Source organism: Gymnoscopelus microlampas (genome assembly GCF_963454915.1).
Source record: "Gymnoscopelus microlampas genome assembly, chromosome: 22".
Lineage (NCBI taxonomy): Eukaryota > Metazoa > Chordata > Actinopteri > Myctophiformes > Myctophidae > Gymnoscopelus > Gymnoscopelus microlampas.
The window spans coordinates 43,237,666-43,260,371 of NC_139959.1; the positions used below are offsets into that span (position 1 = coordinate 43,237,666).

The 22,706-nt window shown below is 41.3% G+C and overlaps 1 protein-coding gene across 1 annotated transcript in view; it reads left to right on the plus strand.

Annotated features, from left to right (window-relative positions):
* ralyl (RALY RNA binding protein like) overlaps window positions 1-22,009 on the plus strand; it is a gene marked incomplete at both ends in the record, with an annotated part of 126,031 nt that extends 104,022 nt beyond the window's left edge. Inside the window, 6 exons of the mRNA XM_084048047.1 lie at window positions 2,703-2,778; window positions 5,417-5,464; window positions 9,649-9,830; window positions 16,760-16,876; window positions 19,253-19,428; window positions 21,977-22,009. Of these exons, the coding sequence (XP_083904173.1) occupies window positions 2,703-2,778; window positions 5,417-5,464; window positions 9,649-9,830; window positions 16,760-16,876; window positions 19,253-19,428; window positions 21,977-22,009 (632 nt within the window). The remainder of the gene's footprint in view (window positions 1-2,702; window positions 2,779-5,416; window positions 5,465-9,648; window positions 9,831-16,759; window positions 16,877-19,252; window positions 19,429-21,976) is intronic.
* Between the last annotated feature and the right edge of the window lie 697 nt (window positions 22,010-22,706).

The window sequence follows — 22,706 nt, forward strand, 5'->3', positions numbered from 1 at the left end:
CACACACACACACACACACACATTTGCATGCATGGCGACATCGGGCCATGCAGCGTTCCAGAGCAATAGTAAGTGGGTATAGTACATATATATATATATATATATATGTATATATATATATATATATATATATATATATATACTGTGGAACTGCTCAGGGCTTATGCATATCTGCCAGAATTATATTAACAACCTGCTGCTACATTTCACGCCCGGGTTCGGCTGTTCTTCACATGTGAGGAGGAACCAAGTGTGACAACATAAATGATTGAGGCTAACTCATCTGCTCAGACGTGACATTCTGAGGGTGACACCGATTAATGAGCAAACAGGCGCCGTCAGGGAAATTCACCACAAAGTACACATTAATGTCCTTCCTTATCAAGAGTGACTTGCAGCGACGAAGGGCAGGGTTGTGTTGCCGCGCTCATGCAGGGAGACCTTGGCACGTTCTATTGAATACGTGACTTTCTAGACACTGGCAGTATATTAAACGCTATGACTTTAATTACTCTTCTTCTTCTCAGCTCAAGGAAGCACAATTTGGAACAATCTACCCAATAACATGAGAGAGAGTCCATCATTTATATTGTTTAAGGTCCAACTAAAAGGATGGATCATGGACAATCAAACATGTGAATGTGAACATTTTTAAATAGGCTTAAATAGACGTTTTTTTCCCCCTTTTGTCTCTGGTATTTTACGTCAAAACGAGGCCTTTTTTTCTGTTCTGTTTGTACCCTTTTAGTAATGTTTATATGTGCTTGTGTTGTAATGTTGCGTGTTGTCTGTATGGGGGACTACGGATGGAAATTCTTGTTAAATCCGGCGTATTTACATTGCATTGTATGCGTAGTGTTCATTAATATGTGCTGTCCCTCCTAAATGAACGTACAAATAAATTGTGAGCTTGTAGATCGGCAATTTTTGCTATTTGACATGAACATACATGGGCTTTTAAGTGGTTAGTATTGCTCAACGGACTAGATAGGAGATAGGATACTAGAGTGCTACCAAAAGAGAGACAGAGATGTGTTTTCAACCGCAAATTTTATTCCAGGGTACGGCACTTTTATTCATAATTGCATCCAACAAAGTTTTGACAGAAGGCTACAGTGTCCACACCGTATAACACCCCAGAACAAATAGTCCATTTGCCTCCTTCCAAACACCCAAGTCTGTGTGCAAGATATGGCAGTATATACATTGATGAACTCATCAATGTAATGTCAAGGATTTTCCAAGAAGAAGAATTTTCCAATTTGGAAAGCGCTGCCCCTTCAGGCACCTTTCTCTTCCCCAACAATTCCGGCTCGGTTCCGTAAATGGAAGAAAAACTAATTCTTGCAGTTGTTCAGTTGTCAGTGTGGTATTTAACCCATTTAGACCGGGAAAGAATCTGTGTCATTTTAAAATGTCTTTGGCTATTCAAAAATAGCAGATATACAAGCTCATAGCGCGGCACCGAGTGCCGCGCTACAAGCTTGTAGATCTACTATTTTTGAAAAATCGTGAAAATGTGTGCAAATCTTTGAATATATATATATATTCTTTAAGGCAAACATTTGTAACTCAAATCTTTGCTTCTGGGGGATTCTAAAAATGTCTTCTAAATCCTACAGTTTTTTGAAAAATTGAAAAGTTTTTTGAAAAAAAAATAAATCTATATCAGTGGTTCTCAAACCTTTTCATGTCAAGGACCCCCAAAATGATATGTACAGTATTTGGCCACGGACCCCCATCTCAAAATATTTAGTTCCAGGGACCCCCATGAAGTGAAAATCTTAGTTAAAAATGTTCGCTTAAAAAATATATATACTGTATATTCAAATATTTGCACAAATGTTGCAGATATACAAGCTATGAGCTTGTAGATCTGCTATTTTTGAATAGCCCAAAGTATAAAATATGCATGGATAAAGTGGTTACACAGATGCGTTCCCGGTTTAAATGGGTTAACCCTCTACCCTTCTCGCTCACCCTTGTGTGGCTTGAACAATGCTTTGACGGTGACACACTTGGCCGCTTTATAGCTTTTGCTGCAAATGTGAATGCAGCATTATTCTCACAAGGTCACATCGATGCCATGAACTATACGCTGACGATACCGGTCTGTTCTCGAAGACACTTAAAGGAGGAGTTCACCCAAAAAATGACTTATTTTCTATCAATTGCACACCCTATGAAGCCTTGAATCCATGGATTTTTTTTGTTTTTGTCGCATTCCTAAGCTAATAATTTGATTCCCGTCTCCTACCGGCTAATGTATCCGGTAGGAGACACAAAGTAGATTATTTGTGTTTCCTACCGGAAATACACACGGCCATCAAATTATTGTCTTAGGAGTGCCACAAAAACTAAAATAAGTCCATGAAATCAAGGCTTCATGGGGTGTGTAATTGATAGAAAATAAGTCATTTTTGGGGTGAACTCCTCCTTTAAGCTGCACTATGTAACTTTCCTCTTCTACCCCGGATTTGAACCTGGTGGTTTCCTGCGCAAGTGCTGAAATGTTTTACCATTGAGCTAATAGAGCCGGCCTGCTTGCTCAGGGGATAAATTGAAGCTTGACCTTTGACAAGTTTGACAAATTGTGTGTGTGTGTGTGTGTGTGTGTGTGTGTGTGTGTGTGTGTGTGTGTGTGTGTGTGTGTGTGTGTGTGTGTGTGTGTGTGTGTGTGTGTGTGTGTGTACATTTTCCAGACATCAACATGGCCGGCGAACCCAAGCCATACAGACCCAAGCCGGGGAACAAACGACCTCTCTCAGCTGTGTACAGGTACAGTATGTTTTTATAAATGTCATAAACACTTTAGTACTATAGGTTCTGTAAATGTTCATTTCTTCTTGAGTTTGTGTTCACTGTACAGTGGATTTGGCTGGCTTGACTTGTTTATCCCACACAGCCAAGAATAGCCCTGCAGAAATAGCCAGTCTTTTCACCATCACATACAACTAGCTATAAATCAGACTTGAAGGTTTCATGACATGCTGGTTTACAAAACATTAAAAGTCATAAATCATGGTCCTTCAAATGTGTATTAAAAGGTATTAACTGAAAAATCCACTCCAGTGAGCCATGACATTTCTCTCTGTGTTCTGAGGCCTTTTCAGCTGCAATTCAAATATTTGCCTGCGGGTGTCGCTGTTGAAGGATTTTGCCTGTCAATCATCGCCTCTGCTCCGCCCCCCCCCAAAGGAGAAGGATAAGGGAGGGGTGGGGAGGAGAGGGGGCGGGATTAATGTACTGTGAAGTCAAAGTCTACCGGCCAATCACAGCACTTTTTGAGCCCAATCATTCAGTAAACCCCAGACCATAGAAAATCCACTGAATGTTCAAAGTTCTGTTTTTTGGGGTGTAATTGAGGTCAGAAAAAAAAAAATCTTATATTTCATATTTTCTATCAATTACACACCCTATGAAGCCTTTGTTTTTGTTGCATTCCTAAGCAAATAATTTGATGAACGGCGGAGTCTCCGGTATGAGACTCCATACTGACCGAAGACCCGTCATCAAATTATTGGCTCAGGAATGCGACAAAAACTAAATTAATTCAAGGCTTCATAGGGTTTGTAATTGATATAAAATAAGTAAGTTTCTGCCTCGTACACATTTCTTCGTGCCAGACACATCGAAGTTGAAAGTTTGTTTTCCCTGGTCATATAATAATATGACAGGAGGCCGGGGGCATATATTTCCATAATCCTTACTCGCTGCACGAATGGTTTGTTTATGTTTACCATGGTCTAATATAGCAGAAGGCCTTGGATATGTCCCTCACCCTGCAGGAGCAGATTTCAGTGTGCAGTAGTTGCCAGTGGTATAAAGTAACTAAGTAAATTTACTCAAGTACTGTAGCTAAGTACAATGTGAGGTAATTTGAGGTATTCTTTACTTTACTGGAGTCTTTCCGATTTCCAATAATTTTACTTCTACTCCACTACATCTCAGAGGCAAATATTTTAGGCCTACTTTTACTCCACTACCATTATGTGAACGCTTTCTACTGTAGTTACTAGTTACTTTGTCGATTTTGATTACTATTACAAAACATGCATTAACCACTTCAGCCCTAAATACATTTTGGCCATTTGAAAATAGTCGATCTACAAGCTCACAATGCGTCGCGATGCGACGCATTGTGAGCTTGTAGATCTGCTATTTTAAGATTTTTTATACATTTAAAAACTTGAAATGGAACATTCTGCATAATGAGTACTTTTACTTTTGGTACTTTAATTACATTCTGTTGCCAACACGTTTATACTTTTACTCAAGTCATTTTTTTATTTAATGTTATATGTTATAGTTGGGCAAGTTCTTTTCTCTTTTTTGTCCTTTTCTTTATGCAATTGTGAACACTAGCCAAGTAAAGTAAGATAACGTATCCATTGGCCAATCATACGGTTCACTAGCCTGGTCTCATTTCCATTTGATTTCTGGAGTGAGTCTGGCCTGATCGCCCATTCTGCAATATTGGCTGTGGGCTGGAGTTGGGCGGGAGTAATATCGTTGACTGACAACCCCTTCAGCCAATGATCGTTGTTCCCCTCCAGCCAATCAGCAGACCTCCAGACTAATGTGACGCAACAGGACTTTTGAGACAGCCATGCCCAAAATAGGTTGCCTTATGCGGATACATGCGTGGCACTGGCCGCCCCTGTTGGTTCTCTAAATTTGTATTCTTAAATAGGCTCTGTCATGATTAATTGACCACATATATGAAGTTAAACAACTAAAGTCTATCCAAACAAAATCTTAAAAGTAAATTCCGTGCCTCAAAAAAGAAGTTAGAGAGCGTTTTAAAAAACGAAAGTAAATAGTGTAACCGGCCACAGAAACAATGGCGGATCGTTCCATTTTTGTCGGCTGCACTCGGTCCCATTCGGGCTCACTCGTACTCGCCACCTGATTGGCCAACTGTCGCTGTCAATCACAGAACGATGAGCGACGACGCTGATAGGCTCGGTTAGCTGGTAATTCCGCAAAAAAAAAAACACAATGGGCAATCATGCCAGACTCACTCCTGGAATCAAATGGAAATGAGATTTCCGGAGGCAGGTTTACCAGGCTAACGGTTCACTGCAGCTCAACAGTCAGTGTGAGGGGTGTGGTCAGGAGATGTCTATGAGCTCTGCATTTAAAGGCTTGTCTGTGATGGAACCAACGACATGCTCTGGTAGGCTGTTCCACACCCACAGTAGATTGTATAGAAGACAAGATACAAGGTCTTGTAATTCTGTCATCATGACTGTGTTTCCCCTGAAGCCACTTCAGAATGGATGCTGTCTGTTAGTTCTGCATGCTAGGGCGGCCATGGCTTACTGCCAGAACCTGTGATCACATTTGAATCAAGACAATATAACGGTTTTCATCTCTCTCTCTCTGTTTTTCTCTCTCTCTCCTTTCTTTACAGTGGTTATGAATTTGATTATGAGTACTACAGAGATGATTTCTACAGCCGGTATGTATCACTCATATTTTACTCTTTAATGTCAACATGTTTGTCAATGTTTTATTGTTTATGACCTTGTTTTGTTAATCTTCCTGGGGTCCGACACAGCCAAAGATTTGAACACAAACATTAATTACATCAACTTTACAAACACTATAATCTAAATAAAAATAAGAAATAAAGATGCAATGAAAGTAGTACAATTAGTACATTTAATCAAGTACTGTAATTTACTTCTACTCCATTACATCTCAGAGGCAAATATTGTACTTTAACTCCACTACAATTATTTGAAAACTTTAGTTACTAGTTACTTTGTAGACTTAGATTATTATTATTTTTTTTGCGGATCAACAAGCTCACAATGCGTAGCATCAGCTTGTAGATCTGCTATTTTCAAAAAGTCCCACCACTTTTTTATAATACCTCTGGGCAGAATCTGCCAATGCTTTGTCAATGTAAAAGTGTGGATTCACGCAAGAGCGCCTCTTTCCGCATGTTGTGCACATCTTGCGTTATAGCGATAGAGCAACTGGTTGTAGCTGTTGCATGGGAGGGTCCTGAAAGTGAGTGACAGGTGGGTCACTCCGTTTATCTAGAATGCGCTGGCTGCAAAAAAACTGTGGCCGCGCACAACCTGAGTTTAACCCATGAGACCTGGAACTGCCTCATTTTTAGATTTGAGCTAAAAAGCATTATTTTACACTTTGGGCTATTCAAAAATAGCAGATCTTCAAGCTCATAGCGCAGCACCGAGTGCCGCGCTACAAGCTTGTAGATCTGCTAGCTACGAGCTTGTAGATCTGCTATTTTTTTTTTAATCGTGAAAATGTGTGCAAATCTTTGAATATATATATTTTTAAAGCGAACATTTTTAACTCAAATCTTTGCTTCTGGGGGGTCCCTGGAACAAGATATTTTGATGGGGGTCCGCGGCTAAATACATATCATTTTGGGGGTCCTTGACATGAAAAAGATTGAGCACCACTGATATAGAAACATACGTTTTTCAGAAAACTGTTGGGATTTAGGAGACATGTAGAATCGGCTTCAGGTCTCAATGGGTTAACAGCAGCCAAACGTGTTTTGGTGGTACCGCGCCCCAATAGAGTATTTCTGCATTGCAGTAGTGATACTTTTACTTAAGTAAAGAATGTGAGTACTTCTTCCATCACTAGTATTTGGTGCATAGTAGTACATTCCACTTTTGATACAATATACAATATACAATATGTCGTCCCCCATTCAAATCCTCTAAATTGATTTCTCAGTCACCTTGAAACGGCTTCAAAATAAAATGCAAATGGACTGAAGAGGCATCCGAGCACATGAGGCGTGCTGCTCTCTCTCTCTCTCTCTCTCTCTCTCTCTCTCTCTCTCTCTCTCTCTCTCTCTCTCTCTCTCTCTCTCTCTCTCTCTCTCTCTCTCTCTCTCTCTCTCTCTCTCTCTCTCTCTCTCTCTCTCTCTCTCTCTCTCTCTCTCTCAGAGCGTGATTGAAGTAGACAAAGTTGAAACCTCCGTTTGACATCTAACACTTTTCCTGTTGCCATTCCTCTACTGTTTTTTTTTGCGCAGGATAATGGCTAGGAGGGATTGGTTTATTTTATGAGTGTTGTGTGTAGGGCTCGGTGTGTGTGTGTGTGTGTGTGTGTGTGTGTGTGTGTGTGTGTGTGTGTGTGTGTGTGTGTGTGTGTGTGTGTGTGTGTGTGTGTGTGTGTGTGTGTGTGTGTGTGTGTGTGTGTGTGTGTGTGTGTGTGTGTCTGTGTGTGTGTGTGTGTGTGTGTGGCTATTTTTTTCCTGCTTAGGGCTGTCAGGATTATGAAACGTTTACATGACGATTTATTGTCGCACAAATAATAGTGATTAACTAATTAATTGTGTTTCTGTCATTGAACACTGGAACATTATGAATGAAAAATACATTTCTGTTTGGCTCTTGAAGTTGCACGGGGCAGATATGATAAATAACCTAAATATACAGAAATGACTGATATATTTAATAACTTTATACTTAAAAAATTGATAGTGGAAATAGCTGATCTACAAGCTCACATGTAAGTCGGGATTCAATTTATCCCCTGAGCAAGCAGGCAGGCTCTATTAGCTTAACCCATTAAAACCTGCAGAAGCATCTGTGTCATTTTGGATATATATATATTTTCCTTTAAAGTGAACATTTTCAAATCTTTGCTTCTGGGGGGGTCCCTGGATAAGACTTGATTTGAGATCGGGGTCGGCGGCCAAATACTTATATATATAATTCTGGGGGTCCTTGACATGAAAAAGTTTCAGCACCACTGATATAGAAACATACGTTTTCAGGCAACTGTTAGGATTTGGAAGACATTTGTGGAATTGGCTTCAGGTTTTAATGGGTAAATTGATTGGATGCAGACATTGATGCTTCGATAAAAGAACATAATAGCATGGTTTTGCAGCCAGGAGCCTCGTGGTATAAGCGTCTACATTAGATTGTAAGGACATTATAGTCGATAATACAATTCTCCATGGAGAAAAGGAATGGAATGTTTACTCGTGGAAGCTATACAGATTGAACACTGGGTGTATGGGTGTATATTAATGCTTCGGTTTATAGTGTGTGTGTGTGTGTGTGTGTGTGTGTGTGTGTGTGTGTGTGTGTGTGTGTGTGTGTGTGTGTGTGTGTGTGTGTGTGTGTGTGTGTGTGTGTGTGTGTGTGTGTGTGTGTGTGTGTGTGTGTGCGCGTGCCTGCGCGTGCGTGCGTGCGTGAGAGAGAGAGAGAGAGAGAGAGAGAGAGAGGACGCTGGAGAAATCCATAGAAATTGCCTTTGAGATAATAATATAATACGGGGAACAGATAACAGGTTTTCACAATGGGGTTCTTTCTATATGCTGTGAAATAGACCGTTTATTACTATAGTCGACCTGAGGCTAATCAACAGACATTTTTTTTTTTTACTTTTTGTGTTTTCTTAGTAAATTAATGCCCCATACTTGAACTACAGCATTCACAAACAGTCACACAAAAGCATCACTATTAGCAGATCTACAAGCTCGAAACGCAGCGCGACGTGTGTATCTTGTAGATCTGCTACTTTTTTTTTATTTGAATCCTGAAAAGTAACAGTTTGGGACGTATGAGGTTTTCCACCCGACAGAGACGATATAAAAGATGTATTGTACAATGTGGTGTGCAATTTAATGGAAGCCTCCAATTGCATTGTGTGCTACAGTATAAAAGGAACACTTTGTATTGGGTAATCATTTTTTTTTGTTGATGTTGTTTACCGTTTCATCTTGCTTTTCAGAGTTTTAATCAGTCGTGCGAAGGTTTTCTACTGATAGTATGAAAAAGTTGTACTTTATGTACCCGTCTTGCAGTGTAATAATAACCTGCATATTAGCCAACACAATTTACGTGTTATAAACTCTTACTTGTACACAATGTACAATACTGTGGCTTGCTAAATCATGGTGAAGTACATCGTATATTCCAACAAACGTCACTATCGATCATGTGCCATAACTAAACTTTCTCATAGGTTGATGAATCAAGTTACACTGGAAATGGGGATCATTGCAAAATGAAGTGGTGAATTAGTGATAAAAGTAAAATTAAGAGTCGATGAAGCCGATTCTATACATGTCTCCTAAATCTCAACAGTATTCTGAAAAACGTATGTTTCTATATCAGTGGTGCTCAATCTTTTTCATGTCAAGGACCCCCAAAATTATATGTATTTGGCCGCGGACCCCCATCAACATATTTTGTTCCAGGGACCCCCAGAAGCAAAGATTTGAGTTTGTGAGAAAAAGTGAGAAATGTTCGCTTTAAAAATAAGATTTGCACACATTTTCACGATTTTTCAAAAATAGCAGATCTACAAGCTCGTAGCGCGGCACTCGGTGCCGCGCTATGAGCTTGTAGATCTGCTATTTTTGAATAGCCCAAAGTGTAAAATAATGCTTTTTAGCTCAAATCTAAAAATGACACAGTTCCAGGTCTTAATGGGTTAATACAATTTAATCTGTATGGTAGAGCATGTTAATAACTTATCTGACAATTTTTTTAACCTGATGGTCAAGATTCAATTCATCCCCTGAGCAAGCATTCGCTCAAAGAAATCTGCACTTGCGCAGGAAACCGTGTTCAAATCCGGGGTAGAAGAGGAAAGTTAGCTTTAAGACTAAAATGCGTTCTCATTTTTCTTCAGGTTGTTTGACTACCACGGCAGGGTGGCTCCTCCCCCCAGGGCGGTGGTCCCTCTGAAGCGCTCCAGGGTCCTAGCTCCCTCCTCGCGCCGCGGGAAGACGTCCTTCCCCCTCAAGACGTCCTCTTCCTCCTCTTCGTCATCCTCCAGACCCCCCACCTCCTCTTCCTCTTCTGGACTCAAACGTGCGTCCGTCTAAATGTGTTCGCTCTCCTTCTTTGTCTTTTATTGATGTCTCCCCTCTCCTCTCCTCTCCTCTCCTCTCCTCTCCTCTCCTCTCCTCTCCTCTCCTCTCCTCTCCTCTCCACATCTCACATATAACTTCTATTCTCTCCTCTCATCTCTTCTTCAGTATTCAGGTCATTTAAAATTCATAGCCATTAGTCTACTTTGGAAAAAGAAGGGATGGCATGATTCAGCAGTAATACATTTTCCACACCGTCTGTAAAATATGTATTAATATCGATCGAATCAGGGACGTGCACAGATAGACTCTAGGTGGTGCTAGAGCACCTGCCCTTTGCCCTCTTGCCCTTTTGAAAAAAAGAGAAAAAAAGTTTTTTTTTTCCCAGTTTACAGAAGGGGTCTTCATCAGGGGGTCCGGGACCCCTAGGGGGTCCTCAGAGATACTACAGGGGGTCCGCCAAATATTTGTGTGATATGATTTTTTTTTTACCATAACCACTCGAAACCTAGCATCCCTTTTCTGAGGAGAACTTTTGCCAAAAATAGCAGATCTACAAGCCCACAACGCCTCGCGCTGCGAGGCGTTGTGGGCTTGTAGATCTGCTATTTTTGGCAAAGAGGTATAGGTGTAGAGGGAAAAAAGAGCACAAAAAATAAAAAATAAAATGTTTAATTTACTTGAGCACCTGCCCCTCAAAATGTCTGTGCACGCCACTGGATCGAATATCGAACCACACAACACCAGCCAGATTGTAACATCATCATAATCAAGCATAAAGCGGCTGCTCCTCTGTCACTAACTCAGCCATCAGGACGCTGTTCCCTTCCCATTGCTCAGGAGGACACTTCCCATTGCCTATAGGAGGACACATCTGTGTTTTTTTTGGTCCTCTGATTAATCCGTGCAATCCGGGAACGCATCTGTGTCATTTTAGATTAAAAAAAAAAGTTGCACGTCTACAAGCTCAATGCCGCGCAATGAGCTTGTAGATCTGCTTTTTGAATAGCCAAAGAAATACAAAAAAAAAATCACACCCAGTGTGAAGTGGGCGGTGTGGTCACAGTGGTCATCACAGTGATGAAGTGATTCGCTTAAAAAAAAACACAAACGTGTTTTTTTTAAGTGCATAGTCCTATTTATAGGGCTATACACATGTGTCATGTGTTTCTAGCCAATCACAGTCCTGAATAGAGTCATGGTGGCCAATCACGGTGCAGGGTTAGGGGGGGGGGTACACTGGTGGCCAATCACAGCTCAGGGGGGGGGTCCAAACCTCACATATAGGGGCGGTTGCACCGCCCTAAAATGACACAGATGCATTCCCGTTCTTAATGGATTATAGTGTGAGATCTGGGCCATCCCTGCTGCATGCAGAGCTGCTAGTGTGTGTTTTCCTAACCATTAGTCTTCTTCATCCATGACCTTTTTTATAATTTGTTTCATTGCTGTATGTTTTAGAGCAGCTTTTTATCTAACCCCAGCAGCTTGTTGAGATCCTGTCAGGGGGAACCGCTCGCTCTGGTCTCACTGGAGACTAACACTAACATCACATATTGTATGAAATAGTGTTGCAGATTAAACTTCTTTATAGATTTTGTAGCTTCGTAGACTCGTTTTACAGCACTATCATCAGTGTGTACACCAAACCTCTTCACTGAAAATAGCCGATCTACAAGCTCACAACGCCTTTGCTCTGCGAGGCGTTGTGAGTTGTAGTTGTGAGCCCTGAGGGCTTTCCATTGTGGTCCTATGTATTCAATTCATCAAATCACAGACTCTTCTTTTGTCCATGTCCATCTCTACAGACCACTGACCCTACCTGTGGTCATCTTGATATCTCCTGAAATTAGATTCCCCAAAGCTAAAGTGTCATGGGTCTTTATTTTTTATTTTCCCCCTTTATAAGCAGAACTATCTGTCTATCTGGTGCTGATGCAGCGATGGTGGATCAGACTGTGTCTGTTTCCCATTCTGCAGCTTAATGTGGCTGATAGCACAAAGGAAGAGAGCCTGCAGCCACTGATACATTAGAAACCGCTCCACACTTTCTTATCATCAAAGGACAACAAGCAAACTGCCCAGAGCCAGCTCAGATGATGCTGAAATAACAAACTCAGTGTATGTGTATGTGTATGTGCATGTGCGTGTGCACGGCCCAAATGTGGGTCGATTTTTGGGAAAGGCTATCTGCCTCATACTGCAAGGGCGCCGATACTGTGGGTGCCCCGGGGATAAAGCACCCAGGGGAAATGACGAGCACCCATCACAAACTCATCACAAAAAAATAAAAAACCTCCGACATCTAAACTTCATGGAGTACATTTTTTGTACCAAATTAACCGAAATAACCGGGCAAAAAGGTGCGCGCACGCACGCACGCACTGCTCCCAAAAGCAGGGACATAAATCGGCGCCCCTGCCATACTGTACTGTCACGATATGACATTTCAGTTGATGATTAATGATCACAATTAATGAGTTCATTGGCTTTTTAAGTTCATTGTATGACACTTGTTGCAGTATAAGCATAATCATAGTTTAACTCTTTGACTGCCAGAAATAAAACATTGTTTGCTAAGCCACTGAAAAATCATAGAATATTTATCTCCAGTATGATCGACCCCCCGATCGCTTTAAAAGAACGTATCCGAGACTCGTAGAATCAGGGGGGGGAAAGCGTGACGTGATCATCCATTCCATAGTTATTGGCAGGTGAAAAGCAACAAAGCAGAGAAAAAGCATTTTTTTCTAAATCCTGATTTGCTGCTTCTTTGCTTCAGTGAGAGTCAAATGGTGACTCCTAGGTTAGCGAACAGCGCCATCTAGCGTAAAAAAACTGAAAACACAACATCTCGTCATTCTCGTCATTGGCAGTCTGCACCGTAGCAAAATATGATGAGAAATCTCGATATTGATGTGACAGGGCCTGACATCCCCCTAGCTAATCATCATCCATTTTTTGCTGCAGAGTTAATGCCAATAAGTCTAGGATGAAATGAAGAAAATATGCACTTGAATAAATTCAAGAGCAACTCAATGACCCCTTCCAGTGCCCCCCTGAACTCATCTGTACGCCCCCCTGGGGGGCTGTACCGTGTACTGCAGAGTTAATGCCAAAGAGTCTAGGATGAACTGAAGAAAATAAGCACATGAATATATTAAGCTGTACTGCTCCCCCGTTGAGAAACACTACACTATGAATATATTAGAAATGTAAGAAGAGTTTTGTGGGGAAAAAAACCTGTATTTCTGGGTCAAATGCTGGATGGGAAGCAGTGAGGTTTGTTTACTCAGGATCTCCAAGGTGTCAAAGAGAATTTCATGTTTTCCTCTCAGCTTGTGATGATGTCTGTTTACTTTCCACCCCTTTTCTCAAAACATGACACACTTTGCACTGCCGAGGGGGGGTTCAGGGGGAGATTATCATATCGTCTCTCTCTCTGTCGGGGTCGGGAAACCTCATATGTTCAAAAAACTGGTACTTTTCAGGATTCAAACTCGAAAACGGCAAAAGTAGCAGCTCTACAACTCGAAGCGCATCGCTTGTTGATCTGCTGCTTTTGATGCTTTTGTGTGACGCTGTAGTAACAGTGGTTCTCAACCAGCGGTCCGGGGACCACCCGTGGTCCTTGAGGGGGGTTCCAGGTGGTCCCCAGCTAAATGATGGAGAGTTGGTAACCAAATGGACCCTTATAGATCTTTAACTCTTGAGAGCGTAAAATGAAACCAAATGGACCCTTACAGATCTTACGGGTCCATGTGGTTTCATTTTACACTCTCAAGAGTTAAATTAGTGTTAAATATATACATTACTTAATTAAAGAATTGTTATTTTGATCATCGTTTGCCTGTTATCTCTCCTAATGGTACCAACATCAATACAGCATGGATGGAATTGTGGACAAAATCTGAGTCCACTTACCAAATTTGTATAAAAGGATATATTAAAAAAAAAATCACACCCTGTGTGAAGGAAGCGGTGCCTTTGGGGCGGGGCTTAACTCATTTCAGTTAGTCCCTATTGGTGGTCTGAGTCCACTTACCAAATTTGTACTTGGTAGCATGCTGCAAACTGGAATAATGGCTGTTTAAAGGCCAGCCAATGGGCAGACAGAGGGGGCGGGGCTTAAGTAATTACAGTTTGTCCCTATTGGTGGTTTTAGTCCATGTACAAAATTTGTACTCTGTCGCATGCTGCGAACTTGAGTTATGGCTGTTTAAAGGCCAGCCAATGGGAAGACATAGGGGGCGGGGCTTCAGCAATTCATGCTGGTCCCTATTGGTGGTCTAAGTCCACATACCAAATTTGGACTTGGTGGCATGCTGCAAACTGGAGTTATAGCTGTTTAAAGCCCCGTGCTCATACGGACGGACGGACATAACATACGGACGGACACACAGACACTCTGGGGTCCCTGGACCCCTCTTTGATAACCAGTGGCACGTGTGGCCAATGAGAGGAGAGATGGAATAGCCGATCTCCAAGTCTGTGTGTGTGTGTGTGTGTGTGTGTGTGTGTGTGTGTGTGTGTGTGTGTGTGTGTGTGTGTGTGTGTGTGTGTGTGTGTGTGTGTGTGTGTGTGTGTGTGTGTGTGTGTATGTGTATGTGTTGCTTCTTTACCGTGCTCATACGGACGGACGGACATAACATACGGACGGACGGACGGACGGACACGGTCAAATGTAGAGCGGTTGGCACCGCTAAAAAAAAAATATATATATATATATATATATATTTAAGTCTTGGGTCTGAGAGTCTAAATCTCATCAAATGGTGGCCTGTGGCTCAAATGGCGAATACATAATGGACCTTGATATGAAAAGGGTTGAAAACCACTGCTGTAGTAGGATGTATAGGGTGTTAATTTTCGAAAGTTAAAACACAAATACGTTTTGAATATGGAGATAAGAGGTTTCTGCCTGACAACAGCGATATATTCTTCATTATGAATGCCTTTTTCGGCACAGCTTGTGCTTCCACATTTCAGCATCCCCGAGTCGGGAGGCTTGAATTAAAGATGACGTCTTTTGGATTGACTGTTTGTTTGTTTGTTTGTGTGCTCTTCTCGGCGGATGTGATTTGCGTGCGACATATCAAGGTCAAGTCCCCAACTCATCCATTTCAAACTACAATCCATGTGCAGCTTTAGCCAAACATTGAATATCTATGGAAAACAGTAAAGGTTGGGATTGGAATCCAAAATATGTTTTATTGTCATTATTAATCCAGCTGGGATCAAATCACTTTGGTGGACACACGGCCTATAACGGAAACTTTCCTCCTCATTCACCGTCCGTAAGATGCTCTAGATTTAAATGCTTAAAAACGTGCTTAAAATGCTTAAAAACGTCTCTCGACATTTGGTGCATTGTTGGGATATTATGAGCAGGGGTCGTCAACGTTTTTCAGGCCAAGCAAGGACCCCTTCACTGAGAGAGAGATGAAGCAGCGACCCCCCCTCCATTCATTTCTGTTTCATTCTCCCTCACACTCTCTCTCTCTCTCTCTCTCTGTTTCTCTTTATTTGTGTGTAATAATAGCAAATTGAAACAGAAATCATTAAATGATGTTGACCCCCCCCCCCCCCCCCCCAAATATGCTGCTACTCTTACTGTTGCCATTATGTGTCATTCAATATTTCTGCAGTAGTGTGAAATTGCGTAGAATTATTTGCATCATGCCCCGTATCAAATGCCAATGAAAGACTACTGTACTGTATGTATATACACAGTGGTAAGATAGGAATAGAACAGCACAGCATGGTGTCTGTAAGCCTACATTATATATGTTCTAATCTCCAAAGCATGGTTCACAGTTGGCGGGGGGGGGGGGGGGGGGGGGGTGGTTACTTGCAATTGGTCCCTGAATAAAGTGTTTAATTTAACCCGTTAACACCTGAGGCCGATTCTACAAATGTCTTCTAAAACAGTTTTCTGAAAAAAAAAACGTATGTTGCAATATATCAGTGGTGATCAAGCTTTTTTCATGTAAAGGACCACAAAAATTGGCCGCAGACCCCCCCATCTCAAAATATGTTGTTCCATGGACCCCCAGAAGCAAAGATTTGAGTAAAAAAATGTTGTTTTAAGATATACGAAGTGACGCGCTGTGAGCTTGTATATCTGCTATTTTTCTAAAATCGTAACACGCACTCATATATACAGTATATAGCTAAAATCTAAAATGACACAGATGCTTTCCCGGATTGAATGGGTTAAGCTGATGGATGTGATAAAAAGCGCTCCATGGCCAAAGTATTAACAGATGATAACGTGCTGCATGGCCTCTGATCTTTGATAAGCTTTTTGCACAGCATATGAAACCCAATGGAGGAGAGTCAATCCCCCCAAGCTATACTGTATAAGGGCAATTAATATGCTCACAAAGGGAAGTCTAAGATATTATGAGTAGAAGAGGGCTCCAGTGCTCAACAGTAAAGGACGGTATTATTATGAGAGAAGAGTTACCTGGGCAGAGCACTATTAAAGGTGAAATGAAACATGTGTTTTTCTCACTTTAAGAGCATATCTGTGGTCATAATGTGGACATACCTAAAAATAGTAATTTTCATGTGTTCTTATATCAAAAGTCCTTATGAATATGAATTAATCTTGTTGATTTTGTTCACCTGTGTGATTCCCATAGCTGCACGTTCCTCCAAACACAGCTGATTTGAATTACAGAGCTACTCCGTTTTGAATCTCATTCAAGATGACATCCAGAAGGTCTATTACTCATTTTAACCTTTAACCAGCACATTAAAATATGTATCTGAATTTTAGGTTAGAAATTAGCAACGTACTGTAGCAACAAATATGCTTCACACTAGCCGTCTCTCTCTCTCCCTTGGACCTGCGTCTTTCCTCAGAGCCACTAACTAAATCTTACAAATGAATATGTGCTGTTTGTTTATTTTCCCATGCCTCAGCAGTGAAGACGGACCAGCTTCAAACCATCAAACGGGAGCTGACTCAGATCAAGATGAAGATCGACTCCCTGCTCGGACGACTGGATAAGATCGAGAAGCAGCAAAGAGCCGAGTCTGGTGAGAGGAGCTCTCCACATGCCACATTAAATACTCTGAAACCTGAAACCCCAAACTAGAGCCTAATGGTTTGGCAGATATATTGGCCATTATTTTCCTTTTTTTTGTTTGTTTTGCCTTTCTGACATTATTGATAGCCTTCAGTGTAGATGGACAGGAAAGAGGGAGAGAGAGACGGGGAGACACACAGCAACCCGCGACGCGCTGCCAGGCCACACCAGAGCCCAAGTGGACCACTAGGCCAGCGATCCGGGCCATTATTTGACTTTTTTTTAACAACATCTGTGATTATGCAGACGATGTAACCCAATTTTCTCCACTTTTCTACCTGGTGTAAATACAGTATTTTGTCATAGGCAAAAAACATTCAAAAATGTAAAAGAAGTGTGCGGCTTGTTTTCATACACCTGGTTGCTTATTTCTCTCGCAGAATCTGGCAACACTGCTAGTAGGGTTATGATATCAAAGCATGGGAGGACGAGACCGCCGTTCAGAGTATTGGGAAGTCTCACCCATTGCCTTAAAGGACAGCCAATGATGAAAAATATGTTGAAAACATGTCATATATATATGTGTTGAGTAGTTGCTCTGTCTGTTCGTAGACCAGCCGCTCTTCGAGCAAGCTAGTAAAAAGTGGTAATCGGTGGTCTGGGACTATCTGAGGTGGGCATCGGTTCGGGGGGCTCTAGCCACGCCCCCAACACTGAGGGGAGAAAATGAATATCACACACACAGGGCCAATCTGTCTTCCTGACATCATGGGAAGATAAGAGCACCCACCAGGCTCTCTGTCATAACAGCAGACAGAAGCCATTACAGCTCTCACTCACTTTATGAGAGAGGTCTTTATAAGATGTCCTCCACTACTAGAGGACATGCTGAGGCAACAGCATCACTCTATCCAGCAGCAAAAAGAAAATATCCACTTAAGCCCTATGTTATTGCTTCGTATATACATTTATTTATTTTTAATTAAAAGAGAATAATTATCTCAAACATTTTGACAAATTTGCCAAAAATAGGGAGATGAAGGTTTTTATTAAATGTAGGGTAAGTGATTTACTTTGGTTAAAATAAGTGTTAAATAGCTCTATATTGTGATAGTACTCATTGCTATAGAGTGTTTGTTCAGTAAAAAGAGTCTCCCATGTCTCTCCAGCTCTTTATTAAACAGAAAATGCATTTTCAGTGCTCGCTCCTGATTGGCTTAAATGTTACCTGAAAATGTACCTATATTGTGTTGACTAAAGAGCTGGAGAGACCCCTGTGACAAACACTCTGTAGCAATGATTACTATCACAATATATATATATAGTACTTTAACCTTTTAAAACAAATAAAAACACCCACAAATATCACTTACCCTACCTTTAACTCATCTGAACACCATGACCTCTGTTTTACTTTCATTACAATTCAGAAAGTTAACGGTTTCATGACATGCTGGTTTACAAAACATTAAAAGACTGTATCATGGTCCTTCCTTTGAGCCATGGCAGGTTATTTTCTCTCTGTGTTCTTCTGACTCTGAGGCATTTTTAGCTGCAATGAAAATAATAAATTGCCTGCGGGTGTTTTGTTGAGGGATTTTGCCTGTCAATCATCGCCTCTGCTCTTTGAATGTTCAAAGATCCGTTTTTTTGGGTGTAATTGAGGTCAGAAAACCAAAAAAATAAAAAGAAATGTCATGACACCGATTCATGCTTTTATGTCCTTCAGACAGTCCAGCAGTATCCCCAACAGAGAACACAATTAAAGGGATATCAAAACCAGAGGCATGGACCCTAACAAAACAGTTTAGACTTCAAGCTTGGTACATTTACTCAAGTACTGTACTTAAGTACAATTTTGAGGTATTTATTTTATTTTACTGGAGTATTTCCAATTGTCAGTACTTTTACTTCTACTCCACTACATCTCAGAGGCAAATATTTTTTACTCCACTACAATTATTTGAAAACTTTAGTTACTAGTTACTTTGTAGATTTTGATTATTATTACAAAACACACGTTACTCACTTCAGCCCTATATACGGTTCGGCCATTTGAAAATAGCCGATCTACAAGCTCACAATGTGAGCTTGTAGATCTGCTATTTTCAAAAGATTTTTATATATTTTCTACATTTGAAAACTTGTGAAATGGGACATTCTGCTTAATGAGTACGTTCTACTTTTTGGTACTTTAAGTACTTTTTGATACCAATACTTTTGTACTTTTACTCTTTTACTTTTGAATTCCGGACGTTTACCTGTAACAGAGTATATTTCTGTATGCAGTATTGGTACTTTTACTTAAATGCGGGTACGTTTTCCACCACTGCTAAAGTGTTTTCACGTCGCCCTTCCTTCCTTCCCTCTTTCTCGTTGTTTTCAGACGCTCAGAGAAAGTACGAGGACAACTGTGACTCCCTGCACGAGGGCTCCGTGTCGGAGACGGCGGAGAACTCCGGGGAGGAGGGGGGCGAGGAGGGGGGTCCACACGACGTGGAGGCCGGGGAGATGACCGACGGCGGGGAGGACGATTACGACGAGGAAAGCAGCCACCATCTGGTATTATGAAGAGAAACCGTTTGACAGCTATAGGGCCTGTCAGTGGACAGAGGGGGGGGAGGGGGAGAGAGAGAGGGGGGACGGGGGGTAGGAGGGGGAGGGACAGTGTTGCCATGTCTGCTTATTATAAGCGACTTTGGGCTTCTTCTTCTGTAAAGTTGCTTGTAAATGTTGGTAGTTGTGGGTTGCGTTTTTTTTGGGCTTGTTTGATTTGATTTGATTAATAAAACCACAGGGTTACAGCGGTTCGAGGATAAACACAACAACACAATAAAGACGTATTTCCATTGCGGTTCTCTCACAAGCAACAGTTAATAAGTTAAAAAATACATTACACTACAAAACAAAGGCCAGTAACATATACAATACACTCTAAAGTGTAGATGCTTATTTGGGCTTAACACAACACCCGCCAAGGTATTAAACATCGTTTGGTATCCCCTTACCAGCGTAATTACCTGCATCCCATGATATTCGAAACGCAGTGGAAGTGACATTGTGTTTCAAAACAACTAAAGAAATAGTCCCTGTGGGTAGGCGGAGGGATCTGTGTATTCAGAGGAACCACAACGTTCCAACCGTGATCCGCCATTTTGGGGCTGGGGCTCGCTGAAAACTGTGGTTTTCAATGCAAAAAACAGCAACTGAGTTACAGCTGTTTTTCTGAAAATCCCATAGTCAGGCCGGCCGGATGGAAGTGACGTTTTTTGGAATGATGTCACATCCACATACTACTTCTCTGAGTGACGATGGATCATCCCAGAGCTGTGTTGTGGTGCCTAAAACAGCGTGCCTGATTCTTTTAATAGAACGACTTTATGCGTCTTGGCGGGCAAGTGCGCTATTTAATAGAACGACTTTATGCATCCATGGCAGGAAATGGGTTAATTATTATTTAAACCAGTGCTTCTCAAATATTTCCCATGTCATGGGAACCCCCAATTTGTATTTGTCCCTAAACGCCACCTGAAAATGTTTCGTGCCAGAGAGCCCTGTACCAGATTTTTGGTGTTGGAATGTTTCAAAAACCTTCCAAATATTCCAAATGTTTTCTCAAGATTTTCGTCTATTTTCAAATAGCCGATGTATACAGTACATACAGTACGTATACAGTAGGTTTAAAGTGCTCATGCGGCCTACAGTCGCTTCTTTTTGGCTTGTTTTCCTAGACCTGGTTGCTTATTTCTGTCAAACAATCAGGCAACACTTGGAGAGGGAGAAGGGGGAGAGGGGGGGGGGGGGGGTGCAGGGAGGAAAGGATCTCAAGTGGGCAGACAGGCTTGTCTGTCTGAGAATTAACTCTCCGGAATTATTCATGGCTCTGGGATCTGAGAGAGCGAGAGGGTTGCACATGAGTGAGTGTGAGGCCGCCTCCACTGACAGATTCTTCTCCCTGTCGACCCTGGCTCAAGAAGAAGCTTGGAGACACAAATCTCCCTGCTGGCGCGCGCACACACATGCACGCACGCACACAGGCGGGAAGAGGGAGACACACAAACTGTCACAAGCTGTAATTAAAGCAGAATGCTGCCGTCATTTCTGTTTTGTGGTCTTGACCTTGTAAGCAGCAATATGTAGTGTGGGGTGTCAGTGGCCACTTTGGACACAAATAACATGGCAGACAACGTCTTTGACTTCTTTACCCAAGAGTCTCTGCATGCAAGCGTGTGATTGGCCAGTCTTCGCTTTGACTGGCAGTTCTGCCTTGGTGCCATGTATATACAGGATATATATAGACAGCATAAATAATAGTTCCTTCCTGTTTTAGTTCAAAAGTAACTCCTTTTTCTTTTCTTGTATCTGTTCAACCAGTAAGATCAAAGGAAAGATCTTGTGTTTCATCTGGATACAGTGGTGCTACAATATCTGTGTCACTTTTTCATTTGAGCTAAAACAGCATTATTTTACACTTTGGCTATTCAAAAATAGCAGATCTACAAGCTCGTAGCGCGGCACTCGGTACCGCGCTACGAGCTTGTAGATCTGCTATTTTTGAGAAATCGTGAAATTGTGGGCACATCTTGGAATATCTATTGTTTTAAACTCAAAATCCTTGCTTCTGGGGTTTCCCTGGAACAAAACATTTTGAGATGGGGGTCCGTGGACAAATACATATAATTTTGGGGGTCCTTGACATGAAAAAGTTTGAACACCACTGATAAAGAAACATGTTTTTTTTTTCAGAATACCATTTGTTGGGATTTAGAAAACATTGTGTAGAATCGGCTTCAGGTCTTAATGGTCAGGTCTCAAAGTACACTATTATATAGAGATGCGTTTTTTTCCCCTCCAGGATTACGTTGATCAGAGATAGATAGAGATGGATAGAGATGCCTCCTGTTTTTGGCAGGATCCATGCTGTTAAGCTTCAATGTTTTGTGACCTAAAAAGTCACCTTTCCAAATGTAGCCTTTGAATAGTGTGTTTACTGAAACGAAGATTATAGGATGCATAATTAACGCTGGCAAAATGATGTGCATAATTATGTTTTTAGTCAAAATATTGTATCCTAAATGTCAGTGCTTTTTCCTCTGCTCTCATTTTTCAGATAGAGAACCACGTATCAGACATTGACAACTGAGAACAGGTAAAAAAAACATTGAATATTTTGTCTTTGTTGTTTGTTTTCATATCAATGAAGGCTACTATAAGGATCTGCACCAGTGAACTCCTAATAAACACTGAGCACAGGCTGTTTCAGACATAGCAGAGCTGGATTAAGTTATTAACCCATTAAGACCGGGAACGCATCTGTGTCATTTTAAGATTTCTTTGGCTATTCAAAAAAATAGCAGACATACAAGCTCATAGTGCGGCACCGAGTGAACAAAGCGAACATGTTTAACTCAAATATTTGCTTCTGGGCAGTCCATGGAACAAAATATTTTGAGATGGGGGGGTCTGCGGCCGAATACATAATTTTGGGGGTCCTTGACATGAAAAAAAAGAACCACTGATATTATAGCAACATAAGTTTTTTCAAAAAAAGGTTGGAGTCTATTATTTCCAATGGAAGAGTGAACGTGAACCATTCTTTAGCTCCATGGTCACTGAACTAAATATAATCGACCAGATCGTCGCAAAGCCACACAATCTTCCCAAGATTTTCAGAGACAAATCAGGGACAAAATTTACGTTATTATCTACCTTTCTCTGTCCCAGCAACACAACTCTCGCGGGATCTAACACTGTCTCCAACTTAGGAGACCATTTGTAGGATTTGTGTACCATTTCGCCTGTAGTGGCTCCAATTGGGACGGTGTATCTTCATAAATTAA